The sequence below is a fragment of the Protomyctophum bolini genome (assembly GCF_963924005.1).
Source record: "Protomyctophum bolini genome assembly, chromosome: 9".
NCBI classification, from domain to species: domain Eukaryota; kingdom Metazoa; phylum Chordata; class Actinopteri; order Myctophiformes; family Myctophidae; genus Protomyctophum; species Protomyctophum bolini.
In genome coordinates, this window is record NC_137870.1 from 1,985,687 (window position 1) to 2,009,228 (window position 23,542).

At 45.6% G+C, this 23,542-nt stretch overlaps 1 protein-coding gene across 2 annotated transcripts in view; it reads right to left on the reverse strand.

The window, feature by feature from the left end:
• Positions 1–1,183: 1,183 nt before the first annotated feature.
• Positions 1,184–23,542, reverse strand: part of ulk2 (unc-51 like autophagy activating kinase 2) — a 65,342-nt gene continuing 42,983 nt past the window's right edge. The window contains exons 15-27 of one of the 2 annotated variants that reach the window (XM_080771624.1): positions 21,521–21,700; positions 19,566–19,726; positions 18,815–18,898; positions 16,352–16,662; positions 15,213–15,397; positions 14,532–14,641; positions 14,095–14,217; positions 12,570–12,811; positions 12,053–12,231; positions 11,524–11,642; positions 10,302–10,459; positions 9,164–9,299; positions 1,184–4,706 (exon numbers count right to left, since the gene is read on the reverse strand). In XM_080771624.1, coding sequence (XP_080627750.1) covers positions 4,642–4,706; positions 9,164–9,299; positions 10,302–10,459; positions 11,524–11,642; positions 12,053–12,231; positions 12,570–12,811; positions 14,095–14,217; positions 14,532–14,641; positions 15,213–15,397; positions 16,352–16,662; positions 18,815–18,898; positions 19,566–19,726; positions 21,521–21,700 — 2,053 coding nt within the window. In that variant the 3' untranslated portion in view covers positions 1,184–4,641. The remainder of the gene's footprint in view (positions 4,707–9,163; positions 9,300–10,301; positions 10,460–11,523; positions 11,643–12,052; positions 12,232–12,569; positions 12,812–14,094; positions 14,218–14,531; positions 14,642–15,212; positions 15,398–16,351; positions 16,663–18,814; positions 18,899–19,565; positions 19,727–21,520; positions 21,701–23,542) is intronic. The other variant, XM_080771625.1, reaches the window with a different exon arrangement.

Sequence of the window (23,542 nt, forward strand, 5' to 3'; positions counted from 1 at the left end):
ATCCATCCATGCTAGCCTACTAATAATAACCTAAGGATTGATTGTTAGATCACATCACCCTGGGATTTTATATTGGGCACTAAATTATATGTGCTTGTCCATGCTATAGCCTATTAAATCATCAAATCTACAAGCTTATAACTGCTATATAACATGCTTTTTGGGGGACCACCCTATAGCTCACACAACACTGTGAGCTATTTTCACATTATGTATATAATTTATAGTGGCTTGTTGATTTTGATGCTATATTAACACATTGTTGGGGACCGACCAGGGCACTTGGAACTCCCTTAAGGACCCCTGGGGGTCCCCCCAAGGAAGGACCCCTGGGGGTCCCCTGGGTTATTTAACTCAATTCCCATACCTGTAGCTAGATAAGAGACGTATCCGTTCTTTCTCACTGCAGAGACGTGTGCTGGCACTGCCATCCTGTGGTCTATTTGTGGAAGTGAATGTTTTAATGAGTAGAGTAGAGGAGAAGGGTTGAATGAGTTGTGTAGAGGTGAATGCTGCAGGTTACACGCACGCGCCCACACACAGTCACACACACACACACACACACACAGTCACACTCACACACACGCACCCACAGTTCGCACACACACACACACACACACACACACACACACACACCTGTGCCGAACGATGTTCTCTCTCTGTTAAGTTTGTTTTGTCATATTAGATTATATAGATTATTCCCCTCTTCTGTATTAGTTTTATTTATAAATCTGTGTTTTGTTGTTTACCCCCCCCCCCCCTTTTTTTTCCTCACCAATCATGCCAATATTGACTATTTTATTCCATTCATATATTTAATTTTGCACTACAGGTACAGAACACAATTAGTCGTCAGTCATGATAATATCAGCAGATATGTGGTTTTTTTGTATGAGATGGTTTTGTGTGGACGCGCTATGAGCTTGTAGATCTGTTATTATTAACCACTTAAACCCCATATGGCTGAGCGGAGTACAGTAAATTGCATAGAACAGTATTTTCTGTTCTATGCAATGTTTTTGGAGATTTAGAGATTTTGGTGAAACTGGGAATGAAAAGAAAATAGAGTGTCTAATAAATGGTCAATGTTCAGGGGTAACAGCACACTGAGGTCCCTGAGGTCTGAGGTCCCCCTCCCCTCAAATATCGGAAATATCGGAAATTGCGGAAATTGAAAATTGCGGAAATTGCAAATTTATTTTATTAGTATATACATTTGAAAATGTAATGCAACACATAGAATATCACCTTAGAAGCAATATATTAAAACAAACAAACAAACAAATAAAAGTATGTATGGGAACAACCAAACCAAACAATGTTCTTCTTATTATAACACAGTCTAATGGCGCTGTTTATTTAGCAAATAGCAATATCAACCGTCCATGTTGGGATCTACTGAGTGTACAGCTGGATACCTGAGGCTTACACAGCACAAATAGTTTCACAATTCCTTACTAACGGGTTTTGTTTCATTTAAGAAAAAATAATCAGCATAAAACAGCTGGAGACCCAGTCCAATCATAATATGATCTATCTTTCTTGGTAGGTGGCTTCCGTTCAGGACTAGTTGGATAAATTTGTACGCTCTTTGAAAAAATGAATTAAGAAAAGATTCTTCTTTTAAAATAGCATCAGTTATCAATCTGTTAACTTGTGGCAATATGTATTCGTGCAGAGCACGATGTAATCAATTCAAAACCACAAAAGACAATGACCTCTGTATTTCATTCTTTTTTTTTGGTCTGTTTTTTTAATAAACAAAGACTGCATTTGAGTTCCATAACGAATGCCCCATGGTGAGATACGCAACAAAAAAACATCAACAATTCAGAAAAAATAGGTGTGTGGAAAAGTCTGTTGCAATAATTATGATCATGATCAGTTCAACCCCATGTTATACTTCATTGTACAACGGTGTCATGCGAAAGAATAGCTGATCTGCTATTGTCACAATTTGCAATGACAAAATTTGCTCACACCTGCCCAAAATAGGGACACAAGGTTGAAAGTGGTTATGGGGGTTTGTCTGTCAACAGGAGAGATTTATTAGAAACGCATTCAGCACAACTAGACGTGGACACAGAATGACAAGATACACACATTCAATTTCCTACAAGCTCTATGGGGTGCAACGTGTAATTGGTTGCCCATGCGTTGTCTAAAAACAGTCCACCTTTAAGCACTCCACTTTCCACTCAACAAAATGATACAAAAGGAGGGAGTGTGGCCTAAATTCTAAAGCATGGATAACTATAGTCATAGATTTTGGTACAAATGTTCAAACTGATAAATGTATTGTATAATATATTCTTTTCTCTTTTACATGTTTACTCCCTCTCCACTCTGCACAGTAAATCCTTTGTGTTCATTTAACTCAGAAGGGTCAAGGGTGTACAAATGGACCCGCAGTTCAGTAGAATGACCACGGAGGATATTACTGCGTGGGTGCAGTACAAGGCTTTAAGTGGTGCAGAGTGCTCACGTGAAGGGTGGGTGGGTGGGTTTTTGGGGGCGCACAACAGACAAGAGCACAGACAGAAAAGCCAGATATGTCTATAAAATGAAACAGTACGTCAGAAAACAGGCCCTAGTGGTGTCCATACACACAGTCTTATTCACACCAATACAAACGATGTCTGCTTTTTAGAAGGTGGGCACCTTCTGCAGGTCAGACTGTAATATCACTGGCCCTGCACACTATAGTCCAGTGTGCACACATGCAGAAAATGTGCAAGCACGCACGCACACGCACACGCACACACATACACACAAATACTGTTGGGAGAGGGGGGAGAATCGAATGGATGCGAGGCAGTGGCCATTTGTGACTGCATACACATTTAGACTTGATCTCCGTATGGAAATCAACTATATGTACAACAATGAACAGTCCTTGTAAAAAGAGAATGGTGAAGTATCGGAGCTGCCGTGGGGTTTATTTGGCACACTCCTCCTGCTGTGCCAGATTAGGTTTAATATCAAACCTTTGGCAGACATGAGAGAGAAAAAAAAAGTATCAAATCCCGACTATGTACATATAAAGTTTTGTGCTCTTTCAGATAGGCAGGGTATCCAATGGCATAATTCATCACCCGCAGGCAACAGCATCTCACGCTGTGCACTCTCTCACGCACACACACACACACACACGCACACACGCGCGCGCGCGCACACACACACACACGCACACGCGCACACACACACACACACAAATATATAGGGAAAATAATAAAATCATATGCACCACATACAAATATTTACACGTTTGCAAACATCAGGTTTCCTGGAAAATAAGCTACAGTTATTGTATAAGTATGAACATAAAAAAGCTGTACTACTATTATTTTCTTTAGTAAAATTAAACTTACGGTTTATACTACTCAAGTAATTTGACCATTCATATTCACTCTCTCTGGGGAAACTTCCGTTCAAAAGGTCTCAATCACAGGAGCCCTGGCAGTTCACCCCCATCAAAGTTCTCATATGTTGTTTCCTGTTTTTGTTTTGTTTGTTTTTTTACTTGAACACATGAACAGAGTGATTCTGGGGTGCCATCCCCACCCACTGGATCAATTCAATGTCATCCTCCGTTACAAAGTCAACAGGCATGAAGGACTGCCTGGCCAATGAGAGGGAGAGCTGATTTGGAGCCGGCGGACTTCAAGGGCAGGAATAGAGGCCGTGACATCATGGCCAAGTCCTTTTTTCTTTTTTCTTTTTTTTCACAAAGCCCGCGATAGCAAACAGCTCGCAGCCTTCACATTCATACCATCAAAACCTTTTGAAAAAAGATACTTTACCTCCCAAACTCTTCACAATAAAGTGCTTGAGCTAATAAACAAACGTAATATATTTACAAATCTACATATTCCACTGCCATTCAGACCACTGCTGATGTCTCCATATCTGTCACTACTTTGTACTGTATGTGTACTGTATGTACAGTGTAAATTACATCCTGCTTGTGTGACTAAATGGGTGTTTTCTTACAGTGTTGGGCTGCCTGCCGTTAGTAAATATCTGCGATCCCTTCCACTTCAATACTTTAGTTTAGGCTGTCAACAACAGGCAGGAGATTTGAAACATCCGTACTCTTTTGAAATAATAAATAACAGTAACAACGACAGTAAATAACAATTCATAATAAGAATTCATTAAAAAAAAACGCCCACAAGAGCCCCCCCCCACCCATTGTCCTGCCCACTTAACTTTTTCTTTCTCCTTGTGATGAAAAAGCAAATAAGATCTTGCGTGGAGATAGATACGTATGTCTTTTCTCGGTTGTCTTGTCATCGTGATGGCTAGCAAAATAACTTAACAAAAATGCACTTGAGACACAGCGCAGGTTAAGTCCATGTCTGGTTGAAGTCATTTTAAGCCTTCCAGGATTTATTAAGCATCTTTGGTAGTGAAGCTGTGCATCAGTTACTCTTGGCGCTGAAAGTCTGCGATGCAAAAAGTAATACGGACTGCTGCATGGATGGTTGAAGAACAAGATGGAAACCAGTCAATTGAAAAGTGCTAGAGCTGCTACAAGAGGGAACTGTGGGTTTGTGGGGATTGTAGTCCATAGTCTCAAGAGAGTGGTCCCTCTGGAAAAGGTCAGGGTTGTCCTCTCCTTTGTGTGTGTGTGGTCTGCTACTCGTACAGTGTGACTGTACAGTAGCAAAGGGCTGAAATTCGCCTGTCCACACTTGCCTTGTCTGTGGGGAAAACACACACATAACAGAGAACAATATTAACGCTTACAAAATACAGTTCATATCCATTTATTGGTATTGTTATTTTATTAATTTAGATTTCATTAAAGGGACACTTCACCCTTTTTGCAAAAAAATATATGTTAATGACGTTTAGAAGCTTTAGATCACTTTTCTGGGGGTATTTATGTGTGCAATATGTGGTTTTAGATATTTTAGATTGTAGCAGTGAGCCTGTTGTCTCTGATGTCATGGACACTGGGCTCACTTCCTTCCTGGACTACATGTTGTCTCAGTAAGACAGCTCTCCCCCCTATCCACAAGGAGGAGCAGTGCACCAAAGAATTATGGGAATTGTAGTCCAGGAAGGTAGTGAGACCAGTGTCCATGACATCAGAGACAACAGGCTCACTGCTACAATCTAAAAGATCTAAAACCACATATTGCACACATAAATACCCCCAGAAAAGTGATCTAAAGCTTCTAAACGTCATTAACATATATTTTTTTGCAAAAAGGGTGAAGTGTCCCTTTAAGACGTCCATCTCAGTGCGTCTCTCATCTCATCTATCCATCCTAGTGCTGCACGACACTTGGTCAAATTTGAATCTCGATTTTCCTCTACAAGAATTGAGATCACGATTGCTCACATGATTCTCATCTTTTCCATGAAATATATTTGTCGTCTTTAGTCTGTAGTTGCTGAACATTTTACTACATTCAGAATGTGGCACCCATGGAGCTCAGCCAACTACTGTGGCTTTAACCAGACTCATCACCCATGGAGCCAACTACTGTGGCATTAAACAGACTCATCACCCATGGAGCCAACTACTGTGGCATTAAACAGACTCATCACCCATGGAGCCAACTACTGTGGCTTTAAACAGACTCATCACCCATGGAGCCAACTACTGTGGCTTTAAACAGACTCATCACCCATGGAGCCAACTACTGTGGCATTAAACAGACTCATCACCCATGGAGCCAACTACTGTGGCTTTAAACAGACTCATCACCCATGGAGCCAACTACTGTGGCTTTAAACAGACTCATCACCCATGGAGCCAACTACTGTGGCATTAAACAGACTCATCACCCATGGAGCCAACTACTGTGGCATTAAACAGACTCATCACCCATGGAGCCAACTACTGTGGCATTAAACAGACTCATCACCCATGGAGCCAACTACTGTGGCTTTAAACAGACTCATCACCCATGGAGCCAACTACTGTGGCATTAAACAGACTCATCACCCATGGAGCCAACTACTGTGGCATTAAACAGACTCATCACCCATGGAGCCAACTACTGTGGCTTTAAACAGACTCATCACCCATGGAGCCAACTACTGTGGCATTAAACAGACTCATCACCCATGGAGCCAACTACTGTGGCATTAAACAGACTCATCACCCATGGAGCCAACTACTGTGGCTTTAAACAGACTCATCACCCATGGAGCCAACTACTGTGGCATTAAACAGACTCATCACCCATGGAGCCAACTACTGTGGCATTAAACAGACTCATCACCCATGGAGCCAACTACTGTGGCTTTAAACAGACTCATCACCCATGGAGCCAACTACTGTGGCTTTAAACAGACTCATCACCCATGGAGCCAACTACTGTGGCTTTAAACAGACTCATCACCCATGGAGCTTTAACTACTGTGGCTTTAAACAGACTCATCACCCATGGAGCCAACTACTGTGGCTTTAACCAGACTCATCACCCATGGAGCCAACTACTGTGGCTTTAAACAGACTCATCACCCATGGAGCCAACTACTGTGGCTTTAAACAGACTCATCACCCACTGAGCCAACTACTGTGGCTTTAACCAGACTCATCACCCATGGAGCCAACTACTGTGGCTTTAAACAGACTCATCACCCATGGAGCCAACTACTGTGGCATTAACCAGACTCATCACCCATGGAGCCAACTACTGTGGCTTTAAACAGACTCATCACCCATGGAGCCAACTACTGTGGCTTTAACCAGACTCATCACCCATGGAGCCAACTACTGTGGCTTTAAACAGACTCATCACCCATGGAGCCAACTACTGTGGCTTTAAACAGACTCATCACCCACTGAGCCAACTACTGTGGCTTTAACCAGACTCATCACCCATGGAGCCAACTACTGTGGCTTTAAACAGACTCATCACCCACTGAGCCAACTACTGTGGCTTTAACCAGACTCATCACCCATGGAGCCAACTACTGTGGCATTAAACAGACTCATCACCCATGGAGCCATAACTACTGTGGCATTAAACAGACTCATCACCCATGGAGCCAACTACTGTGGCTTTAAACAGACTCATCACCCATGGAGCCAACTACTGTGGCTTTAAACAGACTCATCACCCATGGAGCCAACTACTGTGGCTTTAAACAGACTCATCACCCATGGAGCCAACTACTGTGGCTTTAAACAGACTCATCACCCACTGAGCCAACTACTGTGGCTTTAACCAGACTCATCACCCATGGAGCCAACTACTGTGGCTTTAAACAGACTCATCACCCATGGAGCCAACTACTGTGGCTTTAAACAGACTCATCACCCATGGAGCCAACTACTGTGGCTTTAAACAGACTCATCACCCACTGAGCCAACTACTGTGGCTTTAACCAGACTCATCACCCATGGAGCCAACTACTGTGGCTTTAAACAGACTCATCACCCACTGAGCCAACTACTGTGGCTTTAAACAGACTCATCACCCATGGAGCCAACTACTGTGGCTTTAAACAGACTCATCACCCATGGAGCCAACTACTGTGGCTTTAAACAGACTCATCACCCATGGAGCCAACTACTGTGGCTTTAAACAGACTCATCACCCACTGAGCCAACTACTGTGGCTTTAACCAGACTCATCACCCATGGAGCCAACTACTGTGGCTTTAAACAGACTCATCACCCACTGAGCCAACTACTGTGGCTTTAAACAGACTCATCACCCACTGAGCCAACTACTGTGGCTTTAAACAGACTCATCACCCATGGAGCCAACTACTGTGTCTTTAAACAGACTCATCACCCATGGAGCCAACTACTGTGGCTTTAAACAGACTCATCACCCACTGAGCCAACTACTGTGGCTTTAAACAGACTCATCACCCACTGAGCCAACTACTGTGGCTTTAAACAGACTCATCACCCATGGAGCCAACTACTGTGGCTTTAAACAGACTCATCACCCATGGAGCCAACTACTGTGGCTTTAAACAGACTCATCACCCATGGAGCCAACTACTGTGGCTTTAAACAGACTCATCACCCATGGAGCCAACTACTGTGGCTTTAAACAGACTCATCACCCACTGAGCCAACTACTGTGGCTTTAACCAGACTCATCACCCATGGAGCCAACTACTGTGGCTTTAAACAGACTCATCACCCACTGAGCCAACTACTGTGGCTTTAAACAGACTCATCACCCACTGAGCCAACTACTGTGGCTTTAAACAGACTCATCACCCATGGAGCCAACTACTGTGTCTTTAAACAGACTCATCACCCATGGAGCCAACTACTGTGGCTTTAAACAGACTCATCACCCACTGAGCCAACTACTGTGGCTTTAAACAGACTCATCACCCACTGAGCCAACTACTGTGGCTTTAAACAGACTCATCACCCATGGAGCCAACTACTGTGGCTTTAAACAGACTCATCACCCATGGAGCCAACTACTGTGGCTTTAAACAGACTCATCACCCATGGAGCCAACTACTGTGGCTTTAACCCATTCTGAACGGGAACCCATTTTGGTTGTTAGCATCATGTTATGCTTCAGCTATTGAAAAATAGCAGATCTACAAGCTCATAGCGCGCCACCGAGTGGCGCGCTACGAGCTTGTAGGTCTGCTATTTTTGAAAAATCGAAGAACGACTGACATTTTTAGAATCTGATCTCAGGTCAGAATGGGTTAATCAGACCAGTGTGTGTCCAGTGGAAACCTCGTATGAATCTGATCTCAGGTCAGAATGGGTTAAACAGACTCATCAAAGTGCTCGACTCTCTCTTGTAGCAAAAACATAAGAGTAACTCAAATTAATTGGACAGTACTTAGTTTAGACTAGTCATTGGTTACACCAGTCATTAGTCCTACAACCTATCCTACCCTAACCCTAAACCTAACCTCCCACAGGGGCAGCACACCTAAACCTAACCTTTACCCTCTCCCAAACCCTTAACGCTCCCCTCACCAACCTTAATCCGGTCGTTTTAACGCACCCCTCACCAACCTTATGTCTAACCAATGACTAGGTCTAGACTAAGTATGCACCCCGGACAGCCAACTAGTGCTGCACAAGTTCACCATTCTTCACAAAATGAGATTGCACAAGTGTCTGAATCTAGATTGCGTTCTTTGTTTTCGAATAACTGTGCAGCACTAATCCACCCCCTCTCCTCTAATCTGCACCACTCACATTTGGCCACGTTCTCAATGTCAGCCGGGTCCTGCAAGATCTTGGAGAGTCCCTCCAGCAGCATGGCAGCCTTGTTGTAGCGGTATGCTATGTCTTCTGTCTGCTGGAACATCTCGTCCAGGGCAGCTGACTGGACCTGGACAATGCACCAGAACCAACAAACACCCCCATGATGACTGAAACCCTCCAGAAGGATTCTCCTCCAAAAGTGTGAAGGCCGATAAATAATTGGGTTTTTGGACATTTCGATACAGAGACCTTCAAAGTAAGATGATAATGAGATGAGCAACGAGGGAGTATTGAGAATACAGGATGACGTGTTGAGTAACAGGACTCTGCATCTCATGCGTTTGTTTCGGTTGTTATTTAATATTTGGAATTTAGAATTCCACAGTCACTCTTATAGGTATAGGGGATGCATTACGGAAACTGCTCTTTGATGTAATTTAAACAGGGGAAAACTAGATGTTAAAACACTTGCAGTTAAAGGTATATTCAGTGATTTCACTTAATTCAAATGTCACTTTTTTCCCCCTTTTTTGGGGGATAATCCTCCCTACTATAGATATTCTGTTGACCATATAAGGAGTTCCTCCCTGTCCCCAGTTAGCCCCTGGTTTCAGTTTTTGGTGGCGGGTGAGAAAGCCCTCATCCAATCAGGATGAGAGGGGAGCCTTCTTCCTCCAATCATAATCGAGTCGGTGCACGTGACGTCGGCCTGTCGCACTCCCCCAAAATCACCCTAACCACCGAATGCTCCTTTAACCCATTCTGACCGGGAACCTGTTTTGGTGTTAGCATCATGTTATGCTTTAGCTATTGAAAAATAGCAGATCTACAAGCTCATAGCGCGCCACCGAGTGGCGCGCTACGAGCTTGTAGGTCTGCTATTTTTGAAAAATCAAAGAACGACTGACATTTTTAGAATCTGATCTCAGGTCAGAATGGGTTATAATCAGACCAGTGTGTGTCCCAGTGGAAACCTCGTATGAATCTGATCTCAGGTCAGAATGGGTTAACCACCGAATGCTCCTTTAACGTATGGTTACATTCATGTGCCGATATTTGATTTATATCCTAATATCCGACAGTGTAATAACGTCCGACTGAACGGCCCCGCCCCCGGGCCAAACGTTACCATTTCCACCGCGTAGTTGTAGATGAGCTTCTCCGCCGTGACGCTGTTGATCTCGTCTACGAATCTCTGCTTGTCCGAGAAGAAGTGGTTGAGCCGGTCGGTGAGCCGGCGGCACAGAGAGATGCAGCTCTTGTAGCGCTCGTTCAGGCTCTTCACCACTGTGGAGACAGACGGAACGCTAGAATGAACCGATTCGTTCAGGCTCTTCACCACTGTGGAGACAGACGGAACGCTAGAATGAACCGATTCGTTCGCTAGAATGAACCGATTCGTTCAGGCTCTTCACCACTGTGGAGACAGACGGAACGCTAGAATGAACCGATTCGTTCAGGCTCTTCACCACTGTGGAGACAGACGGAACGCTAGAATGAACCGACTCGTTCGCTAGAATGAACCTGACTCGTTCAGACTCTTCACCACTGTGGAGACAGACAGAACGCTAGAATCAACCGACTCGTTCAGGCTCTTCACCACTGTGGAGACAGACGGAACGCTAGAATGAACCGACTCGTTCGCTAGAATGAACCTGACTCGTTCAGGCTCTTCACCACTGTGGAGACAGACGGAACGCTAGAATGAACCGACTCGTTCAGGCTCTTCACCACTGTGGAGACAGACGGAACGCTAGAATGAACCGACTCGTTCGCTAGAATGAACCGACTCGTTCAGGCTCTTCACCACTGTGGAGACAGACGGAACGCTAGAATGAACCACCGTGGAATATAACACCACAACCGACAAGTGGACATATAACCTAATCATCTGCATCTAACCAGTCATGGCTGAAGCAGAGATTGACAGGTGACGCCATTGAGCTAAAAAAAACCTTCATCTGGTCAGCCGTACACTTTGTACGTAAGTTCTTTTATCTGTGAAATATGTGTGTGCGTAAAATATTGAGTTTTCATCGAGTAGATGAGATCGCTCAGCAACGTCAGAAAAGTATATATAATGGTTAAAACAACGTGGACCTTCCCCATCCATATTATCATCTTTACAACGTTTTGAGAAATCAGCTCGGTGCAACACCCGGGTGCAACACCCGGGGGCATCTTTGGGGTGCAGGTCTTTTTGGGGTGCAGGTCTTTTTTTGCTCACTTCCAAAACTGCTGACGCGCCGCATTTGAAAGCAGTTTTAACGAGAGTGCAAATGATCCCTACCTACCGAGGGTTGTGGTGGTGTGTGTGTGGAGACATTCCACACTGAACATATTATCTTTACCTTGTTTAACAGCAGTAGAAGGATTGAGCTTGGCTGATTTGATCTGAGCCTTGGCCAGATGGAGGGAAGAGGCCAGGAGCTGAGCAGCCTTCATGTACAGCACCAGCTGTTCCACTTGCCTGCAGCAGGGGGCAGCAGAGTCACACACACACACACACACTACAATCAGTACGTTCACAATAAACAGAAGCAGGTTTGGAGTGGACTTATCGTTTTGTCTTGCTTCCTGGCCTCACAAAAACAATATCACAAAAGCGAGAAGTGAGAATATAATATGCGTTAATACTACGTTAATAATACTACGTTAAATAGTTATTCTACAATACACACAATGATTTGTGCTCTGCCACATGCCGGAATTATATTACTTTTCCTTTTCAAGTTATTTTAAATGTGATTCTGTTGTTTTCCTACAGACGATGACGTTCAAGACATATTATGAATTATCATGAATTCTGTGAAAGGGTAAATCCTTTGACAGTTGCATATAGTTGTATATATATATATATTTTTATTTTTTTTCACACACCCCCACTCCTTGCTGAGTTGGCTGATCTGGTCGACGACCACGCTATCCTGGGGCGGGTAGAGGCACGCGGCGGACATGCCCAGGTCTGCTCCCCCGGCGCGCACGGCGGCGATCTCCAGCACGCAGTCGCTGAAGGACAGCATCATCTGCAGGTGTCTCAGGGTGTCCGTGTGCTCGCGCTGCAAACCACGGGAACAGAGTCAGTGGACCGCTCAAGTTACGCAACTACTCCTGTGCTGTGTTTTCTGGCTGATATAACTGGAGTTGTAAAGCTGAATTCATATCACACACACACACACACACACACACACACACACACACACACACACACACACACACACACACACTCTCTCTCTCTTTCACTGCCTCCTCTCCCCTTACCTCTCTCGCTCACATCAAGCACTTCTGTAGTTACAACAGTGCCCAGGCATTCTGTGTATTCTGTGTTTAGGACCAAGAAGTACAGTGGCATTCATAGTCTCTCTCTCTCTCTCTCTCTCTCTCTTTTAACCCTCACCTCCATCAGGGTTTCCTCGGGCAGCTCGGGGGCCTCAAAGGTGATGAATCCTTCCAGGCTGGGTGGAGACGTGCCGTAGGGGACGTAGCGCAGGCTGCCCGGGCCCCCTCCTTCTGCCACGTGGTGACCCCCCCCGGAGCCCCCCCCTGGGGGCGAGGTGCCGATCGCCATGCCCGGAGGCGAGCCCACGTACACCCGCCCGCTGACGGAGCACAGTGAGCCCCCTGAGCTGTTGGAGCCCACTGAGGGAGGAAGAAGATTATTGGAAATGATTTCGATGTGCAACATAATGTGATTTTTTTGTTTCAGCATTAGTTTCTAGTAGCACAAATATTTAACCCATTCTGACCTGAGATCAGATTCTAACGCACAGAAGAATGGTGGTTCTTTAACGCATTTTGACCTGAGATCAGATTCTAAAAAATGTCTTCTAAATCCTGACAGTTTTCAAAAATAGCAGACCTACAAGCTCGTAGCGCGCCACTCGGTGGCGCGCTATGAGCTTGTAGATCTGCTATTTTTCAATAGCTAAAGCACAACGTAATGCTAACACCAAAAGGGGTTAATAGCTAAACAAAACAATTCCATTGTGATTGTTCGTAACGCTTGGTCATAAAATCTTGTTGCAAACTACATTTCACTGCAACTTTGCAACAACAATAAATAATAAAGGAACTGTTTTGAAGTGAACATGATCCTTTGCCACTCCAACTGGAATGTGAAAATATTTGTATTAGCGCTTACAATATTAGCTGTATTTGCTGCATTTCAGTAAACGCACAGAGAGGAAGATGAAGCGAGAACAAGACAGAACGCCCTCCACGAGAGAGGACGGCAGAAGAAGTGAAAGTCACCGGACGGCAGGGAAAGGGAAGGCACACAGTGTGCCGTACAGAGAGGACACTTTTATGCTTATCAGCAGTTCTACTAGCAGTGAAGCAACCAAGTTGTGTGGAGTTTGCATGTTCGTCCCCTATAGGGTAGATACCCTCACAAAAACATGCAGTGATTCTAGTCTCTAAAACTACCTCCCCCTGGCCAGCCGGGGGACGCCTGATGGAGGGGAAAGGAACTGATCGGAATAACGTGTTCCTTCCACGGGCTACGTCCGGCCGGGGAAATTCCCCCTGTCAGGTGAAAAGAAGCAGCGTGGACTCCTCATGCATAGAAGGAGGCATGAGGTCAGTCCGCTGCCCCCCCCAGGTTGGCAGAGGAAGTGTAGCGCCCTGGATTACATTAGATAATTGGCACTGGGTGAAAAAACTGGGTTGCAAAATCGTGGCATAAAAATGATAGAGAAAAAAAAGCATTTCAAGCATTGTTATTTCAAGCAGCTTTAAGCAGACGCGTGCCCATGTTGTGAGGCGCTACATGCAGGGGGGGGAGGAGGGGGGGAGGGGGTTTAGCTTAGCTCAGTGGGTGACCTTTAACCCTGGGTCTTGGTGGTGGGAGGAGCCTACAGCAGGCCACACACAGCCAACTGTTTTCCCATGGGGTGGAAGGAAGTGGCATTTGGGTCTCTCACCTGAGGTGGTGCGAGGCCTGCTGCCCAGGTGGCTGCAGGTCGGGGGGGTGCTGCTGCTCGGAGGCGAGCCCACGGTGAATAGGACGGTGCGGGGGGGAACCAGCGCGCACGGACCTGCAGGGGCTGGGGGGGGTTGGAGGGGGGGAGGGGGGGGGGGGGATGAGGATGTGTCATTCAAAAGCAAACCATACATGTGTGCGCCATACGAGGGTGACAGCCAACGGCACAAGAAAAGTGATTTTTAACGTGCGAGCGTTTCATCTCTTTCTTTTTTTTTTGTTTTGCGAAAACACGTACATCCAACAGCCGTGACGTTTAACAAGCTATAATACTCATGCCCAACGTCATACATGTGAACAACACTCTCCGCAGACCATGTGAGAGAAGTGAGTGGTTATACGTTGAGATAAGCAGCAGACGGCCAGCGATGTGTGTACCTGTGTCCATAGGTCGCTCTGTGTTCAGGCTGTCTGTGCTTCCCTGATAGGGTTGCCCGCCCAGGCTGAATCTGATTGGCTGTTCAGACAGACGGCCGGTGCTGACTGACCTATGGGGAGAGAGCACAGCGGAGGGAGCGGGTTAACGGGGAGACGGTTCGACAGAAGACAATTGGGATCGTCCTACAGGAGACACAGGGAAGAGAGGATCGTCCTACAGGAGACACAGGGAAGAGAGGATCGTCCTACAGGAGACACAGGGAAGAGAGGATCGTCCTACAGGAGACACAGGGAAGAGAGGATCGTCCTACAGGAGACACAGGGAAGAGAGGATCGTCCTACAGGAGACACAGGGAAGAGAGGATCGTCCTACAGGAGACACAGGGAAGAGAGGATCGTCCTACAGGAGACACAGGGAAGAGAGGATCGTCCTACAGGAGACACAGGGAAGAGCCAGCGGTGCTCAAACATTTTCATGTCATGGACTCCCAGAATTATCTCTATTGGGCCACGGACCCCCCCACCTCAAAATATGTAGTTCCAGGACCCCCCCCCCCCCCCCCCCCAGAAGCCAATATTTTAGTTAAAAATGTTCGCTCTGAAATAATATATTCAAAGATTTGCGCCACATTTTCACGACTTTTCATATAGCGCGCCACTCAGTGTGTCCTACTACTGTACCTGCCAAAGGTGGTCCTGCTGCCTTCAGGCGCCGCCTGCCGTCCGCTGGGGTACGGGCTGCAGTGGTGGGCGCAGACCTCTCTGGCGTCCGGCAACGTCTTGGCGGGCGTGGGGGCGTGGTCGGCCAGGGCCATCAGGTTACAGGACGCCTGTGTTTTGGGGATTTTGAACGGCGCCGAAATCGTCTAAAAGAAAAAAAAAAAAGGAATGGAGAAAACACGAATGGGTTGAGTTTGTGTTGGCACAGTTGTTATTATTGTTATTATTATTATTATTATTATTGGTACTATTTGTGTTAAAAGATTGCGATGACAATGTTTGATATATGGGGCGTAAGACGAGACGGTGCCAAGTATCCCAGTTAACCTGATAATTATCACACTTGTTCATGCTTGTTCAATTTAATTGTATTTGTTCCTCATTCACTTTACCAATCAAAACTGTTGAATTGGAAACAAGCACAGGTTCCGACTCACACTTCACTTATTATGAGAGATGTTATGCACTATACTTACAATTGGAAAAGATTAAGTTTGAATTGAGAGGGAGTGAAGATAGATATATATATATATATATATATATTTTTTTTTTATTATATGGAGAGAAAAGTCGAGAGTCGGGATCTGGAGATTTGCGCACATAGTGTGACATCATGCTGACAGACAATGAAAGAAACATATACTTCCACTCACAATTTAGGTGGCTTTTAAAATGCTTATACTTATTCCTTCATTAAAAAATATGATACCTCATAAGTGTAAATATAAAACATAATATAATATAACCTACAATTGAAACCTGCTACTGCAGTGATTTTATCCTGTGTTCAATGCGTTTGTGTGTGGACTGGACATAGATATCTCTGTCGTATGGGCAGGGATTTTTTCTAAAACAGAGGACGAAAATATCTGTTTTGCAAAAGATCCATGTAGTATAGCCTGGGCCTTAGAGAGAGAGAGAGAGAGAGAGAGAGAGAGAGAGAGAGAGAGAGATGTGATGAGAGAGAGAGAGAGAGAGAGAGAGAGAGAGAGAGAGATGTGATGAGAAAGAAAGAAATAAACTATGTAAACTCTTATGGGTCATTCTGGTTATGTTGCTGCAGCCTGCTTAACACACGCTAGCTAAAACACGTCTCCAACCTTTGTGGGTGACCCAATGATGGTGGGCAGAGGGGACTTCTGGAGCCAGTCGGAGGAGCGCGGCGAGGAGCCCAGGACCAGGTGCTTGGTGGGGGAGGTTCCCAGGACCAGGTGCTTGGTGGGGGAGGTTCCCAGGCTGGCGGGGCGGCCCAGCTGCGGGGAGTGACCGGAGGGAGGGTAGTTGTTGGAGCCGTGCAGCAGGGGGTCCGACTGCTGCTTGTGAAGCTTGTGCCGGGTCTGGTAGGCCTCCATCGGCGTGGGGGAACCCTGCATGCGAGCACCCAGCAGCTGGGACGCCGGGATGGGAGAGCCTGCATGGACGGAGACGGGAGAGGAGAGGAGGAGAGGAGAGGAGGAGGGGGTTACATTGAATGAGCTGCGTTAAAACAACCCATTTAGACCCGAGGACGATTCTACAAAATGTCTAAATCCTGACAGTTTTCTGAAATACCTTTATGTTTCTATATCAGTGGTGCTCAATATTTCATGTCAAGGAGCCCAGAAACTGTATGTATTTGGCCACCGACCCCCCCCCCCCCCTCCCAGAAGCAAAGATTTGAGTTAAAATCGCTCTGAAAGAATACAATATTCAAAGATCTGCGCCACATGTTCACGATTTTTCAAAAATAGCAGAACTACAAGCTTGTAGATCTGCTCTTTTTCAATAGCTAAAATATAATAAATAATCATGCGTAAAACACCAACAGGCGTTCCAGTCCAGAATGGGTTAATGTTTGTAATATATATCTTTGGTAAATGAATGCCCTAGTTCGTCATAGCGCAGTGTCACGTGACAGTGGCAGAACTAGCCCTATATCTACAAGCTCAAAATGTGGTCACATTGTAGTGTTTCAACAAAAAGCTGATGTCTCTTTTCAGGCGGCCATAAAAGTGCTTCGAAGTTCGGTTGTAAAAACTCGATCAAAAATACCCTAAACATATTTTGGAAATTGGAAATGTATTTTCACAACAATCTTTGCCACTTTGTTGGTTCATGTTGAAGATGTACAAATCACCACTAGATGGCCCTAGAGTCTGCTAAACGACCACATTTTTTTCACCCACTTCCAAACAAAGTCACAGTATTTTATGAACCTTCACTTCACTGTTGCAAAGTCAGCAGAATAGAGAGAGATGTACTTTCTAAGTTTCTAGGTCATTCACAACATCTATAGAAAAGGGATATTTCTCTGTGCCTTTGGCCACAGCCCATGGGGTGCATCTCTCTGTGCCTTTGGCCATATAGCCCATGGGGTGCATCTCAGGAGCAGCAATAAGAAGAAAACATTATAGTAGGTGAAGAAGACCAACGTTTCGATTGTTACATCTTTAACCAGATCGAGTCATAAAATCTATGTTTGTGTACTTCTGACACAAGTACAGCACGGCAACCCCGTCTGATGTAACAGCTTTGTTTTCCGTTTGCGCCTGTAGCGGTTACCATGACAACCAACCACATGGCACAACAAACGGAGGCACGCGTGAGACAAGCGTGGTCGAACGTTTGTGTATGAATATGAATGTGCACATATTAGGATTGTCTGTTTGTGTGTCTGTGTTAAACGTGTTAAAAGTCCACAGACTTGGCTGCCACTTGACGTCATTTCTGAAAGCCAGACGTGGGAGGAGCCCAGGAGAGAGAGAGAATGAGAGAGAGAGAGAGAGAGAGAGAGAGAGAGAGAGAGAAATCAAACTAAAGCCTTATGACAGCTGCTGCTATTATCTTAACCCATTCAGGGCGGGAACCCCTTTTGGTGTTAGCATCATATGTCATGCTTTAGCTATTGAAAAATAGCAGATCTACAAGCTCATAGCGCGCCACCGAGTGGCGCGCTACGAGCTTGTAGGTCTGCTATTTTTGAAGAATCGAAGAACGACTGACATAGAAACATAGATTTTTCTTTCAGAAAACCGTCAGGATGTAGAATGAACATTTATAGAATCTGATCTCAGGTCAGAACGGAAAACTGTCAGGATGTAGAAGAACATTTTTAGAATCTGATCTCAGGTCAGAATGGGTTAACAGAAACAGTTGTTTGTCTTGTGTGTCTGACGTCATAAAAGGTGTTTACATCCTGACGAGGCGACAGGTCTAACACTTCAGTTTCAATGGAACTCAGTTTCATGACGCTACAAAACTTCAAACTTTTGCCAGCGCTCCAGCAACGCAGTGAAGCGTCAATCAATCTTATGATTAGGTTTTACCATTTCCAACTCTCTCCCCACAATTCCTGCTCCGTTCCGTAGATGGAAGAAAGAATCATTCATGCCGTCCCTGTGCCATTTAACCGTGCCATTTTCAGCTGTTGTCGCTGCATGCTTGTGTGAAGTAACGCAACATTTACATGTTCTTCGGAATATGCCTCGGCGTACTGACAGCGGCCGTGTGAATATGATCAATTGACGATGAGTTCATTGATGTCCGGATTAACTGGAGTTGTGCAGCTGTGCTCGTGAACTCACCTCCAGATGAGCTCCGACTGCGAGACTCATGACTCTGGGGATGCCCACAGCAACAGTGGCCGAGCTGCTGGGGGGTGGTGCCCACTGAGAAACACACACACACACACACACACACACACACACACGCACACACACACACACACACACACACACACACACACACACACACACACACACACACACTTAGCTGCTGTTGCAACATCCCGTCATCTGACATTCACTTCAGGCTGCATTTAACCATCTATTTTGAGCAGTTCATAATAGTATAAGCAATATAAGTGAAAATATCATATTATGCAAGCTATCTACAAGCTTGTAGATCGGCAATTTTTTTGGAAGACATTAAAAGGCTACACAAGTGGTTAAAATGTGGATTTGGCAGTGAGATACTCTCTGCCGCCTGGAGACTAGCCTCAGAAACCCAGACGTTTTTATATCCAGGGAGAAAAAAATAAGTCTGGGTCCGAGTCCACTTCAATTCAGCATAGAGTAGCGCAAACATTGCTCACTCTGCTGATTTCTGATCGTTCTGCACCTTTGTTAAATTGACATACACACGCACACATGTACATACACACGCACACTCCCCTCTCTCTCTCTCTCGCTCTAAGTAATTAGTCTCATGTCACGCAGCTTCTTCTAGTTTCTCCCGGCGGATCCTGCCGGGAGCTGCCCTATGCCATAGAAAAGCATAGGTGAGTTCCAGGCTACCTGGAGACAGACAAAGACATGTCGGGACATGTTCTCTTACCGAGAGGAGAGGGCGAGTAGGGGCGGGAGCTGCCCGTGGAGAGACGCCGGCCCTGCACCGTCTGAGGGACGTCGGAGGCGGAGGAGGAGGAGCTGGGGGATCCAGAGGACGCCTTGGGGAAACCCATGGGGCTGGTGTTGGAACGCCTCACCGTGGCAGACCTGGACAACAACAAACAACGTGAAACATTAGTCGTAGAATTCACCTACTGTACTTAACTTCCGACAGACTAATTGAATCAATACTTGTGCTTCCTCATAACGATAGAACTGTGTATAGAGGGTGATGTACGACAACGCTACGATTCAACACAATCTTTTCCAACATAACTCGTGACTATCTTTTGAACTCGAATAACCCAACTCATAATTGTATTTATTTTGTTTTATTTTATTTTATTTTGTTTTATATTTATATTGTTTGTTATCTGTGCTTAAATTATTATTTTTGTATCCTACTGTTTATATCATATGTCAAATATGCATGGTTGTTGTTTTTGTATGTCTGTACTGTACTCAATTATTAATGTTATTTTCTATATTATTTTAATGATGACGATAACTGTGGGGGGAGGGATGGGGTGAGGGAGAAAATTAAAAAAATAAATGGTATGTTCAAACTGTACTAAAGTGTTGAAACCCATTACCAATAAACATATATTTAAAAAGAAAAAATAATTCACCTACAACATAACGTACAACTTGAAAACTTCAGTGTCTGCAAAGAAAATAACCCACGGAAATTAAATAAATAAACAAGACCCAATCACAGTCAATATTATGAATGTAAATTTGTATGGTTCATTACAAATTATAAATGACTTTCATGGAATGGCTTGGCTTCGACCCACTTCCCGGCTGTGTTTGGCTTCGCTTTTCTTTCTTCTGCCTTACAGAATACAGACCTCAAACACACGTTTTCTTTTTCCAGTCCACTTTCAGAGCTCAAAAGACACAGCTGCCTGACTGTACACGTGAGTCGCAGGAGTTTGCTAACATTACTGAGCACTTTTGTTTTTTGCATTATGGGGGAGGATTCTCTCTTTCCGAACAGAGTCACACTTTAAATTGAACTTCCCTTGTTGCTTCTGCTTTGTGTCATTCTCTGTTTAATGGATACATTCACCTTCCACATGAAAACAATATGATATTACCGCTAGGATAATACAGAGAGAATGGGTTTGGTGAAAGTGTTACACACTGACCCACTAAACTATCCAAATTAAAGTGAATTTGCTGGAAACACACAGTTGAACATTTTGTGTTGTACTTTCTGAATTGAGAATGATTTCTTTGCCGAATGCACAGGATCGAGGGCAGGTGTCAAAGGCACCTGTGATCACAGGAGAACCATAATCCTCAAAGCAACATATGGCCACAGAAGAGATTAGGGTAAAAAAAACACGCACAAACACGCAAGGGCACACACACACACACGCACACACACACACACACACACACACACACACACACACACACACACACACACACACACACACACACACACACACACAATTAAACAATGCTGCAAAGCAAGCCACCTGGCTGTTAGCGAGCACAAAAGAGGTGCTACCAGTTAGTACACCGGTTCCCCATGGCCCTCTCCCGTTTCTCCAGAAAACAGCCTGTTAATGGAAACCCACAACAGAGCTCAACTCCTGAATGAAGCCCCCCCACCACCCCCCCACCCCCCGTACCATCTGCCTTTGGCTGATGCAACCTGAGCAGAAGTTACCTTATTACCTTATCTGATTAAATACGCGGCTGTGATGTTGCCACAGAATTAACTACATTTCACACCCCAAATGAGTCAAGGAGACACGTTAAAGAACAAAGACACTTTAAATGACCGGAACTACCAGGGGGCTGGCTGGCTGGGGGGGGTGCGGGGGGGTTGGGCCTCAGTCATCCCTCCCCCTCTCCAGTCAGACGGGGAAGCGTGCGTGCGTGACGTACCTGGGAGAGCCGTACAGCGTGTTGTTGTTGGTCGGGCTGCTGGAGAGGTTCTGCTTGATGCGCTGGTAGTTGCGCACCTGGGTGGGCACCGGGATGGGGGTGGTCTCTGCCCGCGGCGACACCATGGCGGTGGCGGTCTGGCCTGGCGTGGGCTGCTGCTGCTGCTGCTGGGCCAGAGGCCTGGCGGAAAGGGAGAAGGGCAGCGTTAGCGGGTCGCGTGCCGAATGCCTCCACAGCTGCGCCACGTTCGCAGACGCAGGGGGCTCGATACCCATCTCCAAAGCCGGCTGCTATAGACTCCACTGCGGTCGTCTTGGTGCGTAGAAGGTGAATGAGACAATGCTGGTGAATAGTTATTGGGGGGAAACCTGGAACCTTTCATGTCCTAGACTAGTTGCACTTGTTTTCATCAGAGAGAAAGCATTGTAATGTATCAACTCAGTCTGCTGTCTGCTCCAGAAACTATCCCTGCTTAAAAAAAAAAGGAAAAAGAAACAGGGCAGGCTCAGTTACCAAAGGGGGCCGGACTTCCATGTAAACACGCAAAGGGACAACCAATGAGGTTCAGGCAAGCACGTGAAAGGTGGCAGGAGGGAAGGGGAGGGCCATAACAGCTGTGCTCTGGGGGGACGGCCAATGGCACGTGCGGGGCGGTCCCCTTCTGTCTAACAAACACAAGAGAGAGAAGGGAAGAGTAAGGAACAGAACAGAGCTCATTTACATTCCTTTGTTATGTTAGCTGGTACAAAATGTTCTTGACCAAAAAGTCACCTCTGGTTCGCCCACAGGGGGGTGGGGGGGGGGGGGGGGGCACATAACCAAAAACAGGGGAAAGGGGGCAGAGTGTGTGTGTAAGAAAGTCTAGTCTTATGTAATGAGCAGTTGATGGAGGATCCAGATGTAGAAGTGAGAAATACACGTGAGGCACACGCAGGCACGCACGTCGCACGCACACACACACATGTGGACACGCACACCACACACACACACACACACACACACACAGGGCAAAGAGGTTTATTTTCTTTGTCTAATTCATGAAGTTCTAAGAAGTGAATAAAGTCGTTGTTATCCACACTGCAGAGCAGAGCAATGCCCACTACGTAGGCAAACCACGTTCAGCAGAAGGTCAAGTGAAAAGGTCAACTTCATTTGTTCCCTCCAGGTGCATCCAAAGGTTTATCGACTCATTTATAGGAGTTTTATACAAGGCTTCCACTCAACAAAAGACATTTTGTAGGTCAGACTGAGAGAGAGAGAGAGAGAGAGAGAGAGAGAGAGAGACAGAGACTGGAATGCCACTGTATTTAGTCCTAAACACAGAATACACAATGGCAGAATACCTGGGCACTGTTACTGTAACTAACAGAAATGCTTGATGTGCAACTGCAAAAACACAGCGGAAAGGATTGTGAGCTCTTGTAAGTCAAACTGTCCATAAATGGACTGGCCAATCATATTGAGTATCCCTGCAGTTATCTGCTTTTTTTCCCCGTACTACCTACTACTACTTTTTATATTTCACATTTCCTCCCATGGCAATAAAGCCCCTTTGAATTGAATTGAATGAGAGATAGAGGGAGAGAGAGACTCTAAAGCTGGTGACCAGTTTGTTATTTTTCTTTTCAACCACCAGGCTGCAGGGGGAATGTGAGCTCTGTCTGCGTGCCTGCCTGCGTGATCATCTTTTCTTTTCATCTGACCATTTATGTCTTGATTGTTGCTAATTGTCGTGACCTCGTTCATCCCTGGCAGCTGCTCTGTCTCCCCCCCCCTCCCCCTCTCCATCTCATTCATTCCACAGCCATAGTTCCAAGCTGCTCTGTCTCCCCCCCCCCTCCCCCTCTCCATCTCATTCATTCCACAGCCATAGTTCCAAGCTGCTCTGTCTCCCCCCCCCCTCCCCCTCTCCATCTCATTCATTCCACAGCCATAGTTCCAAGCTGCTCTGTCTCCCCCCCCTCCCCCTCTCCCCCTCTCCATCTCATTCATTCCACAGCCATAGTTCCAAGCTGCTCTGTC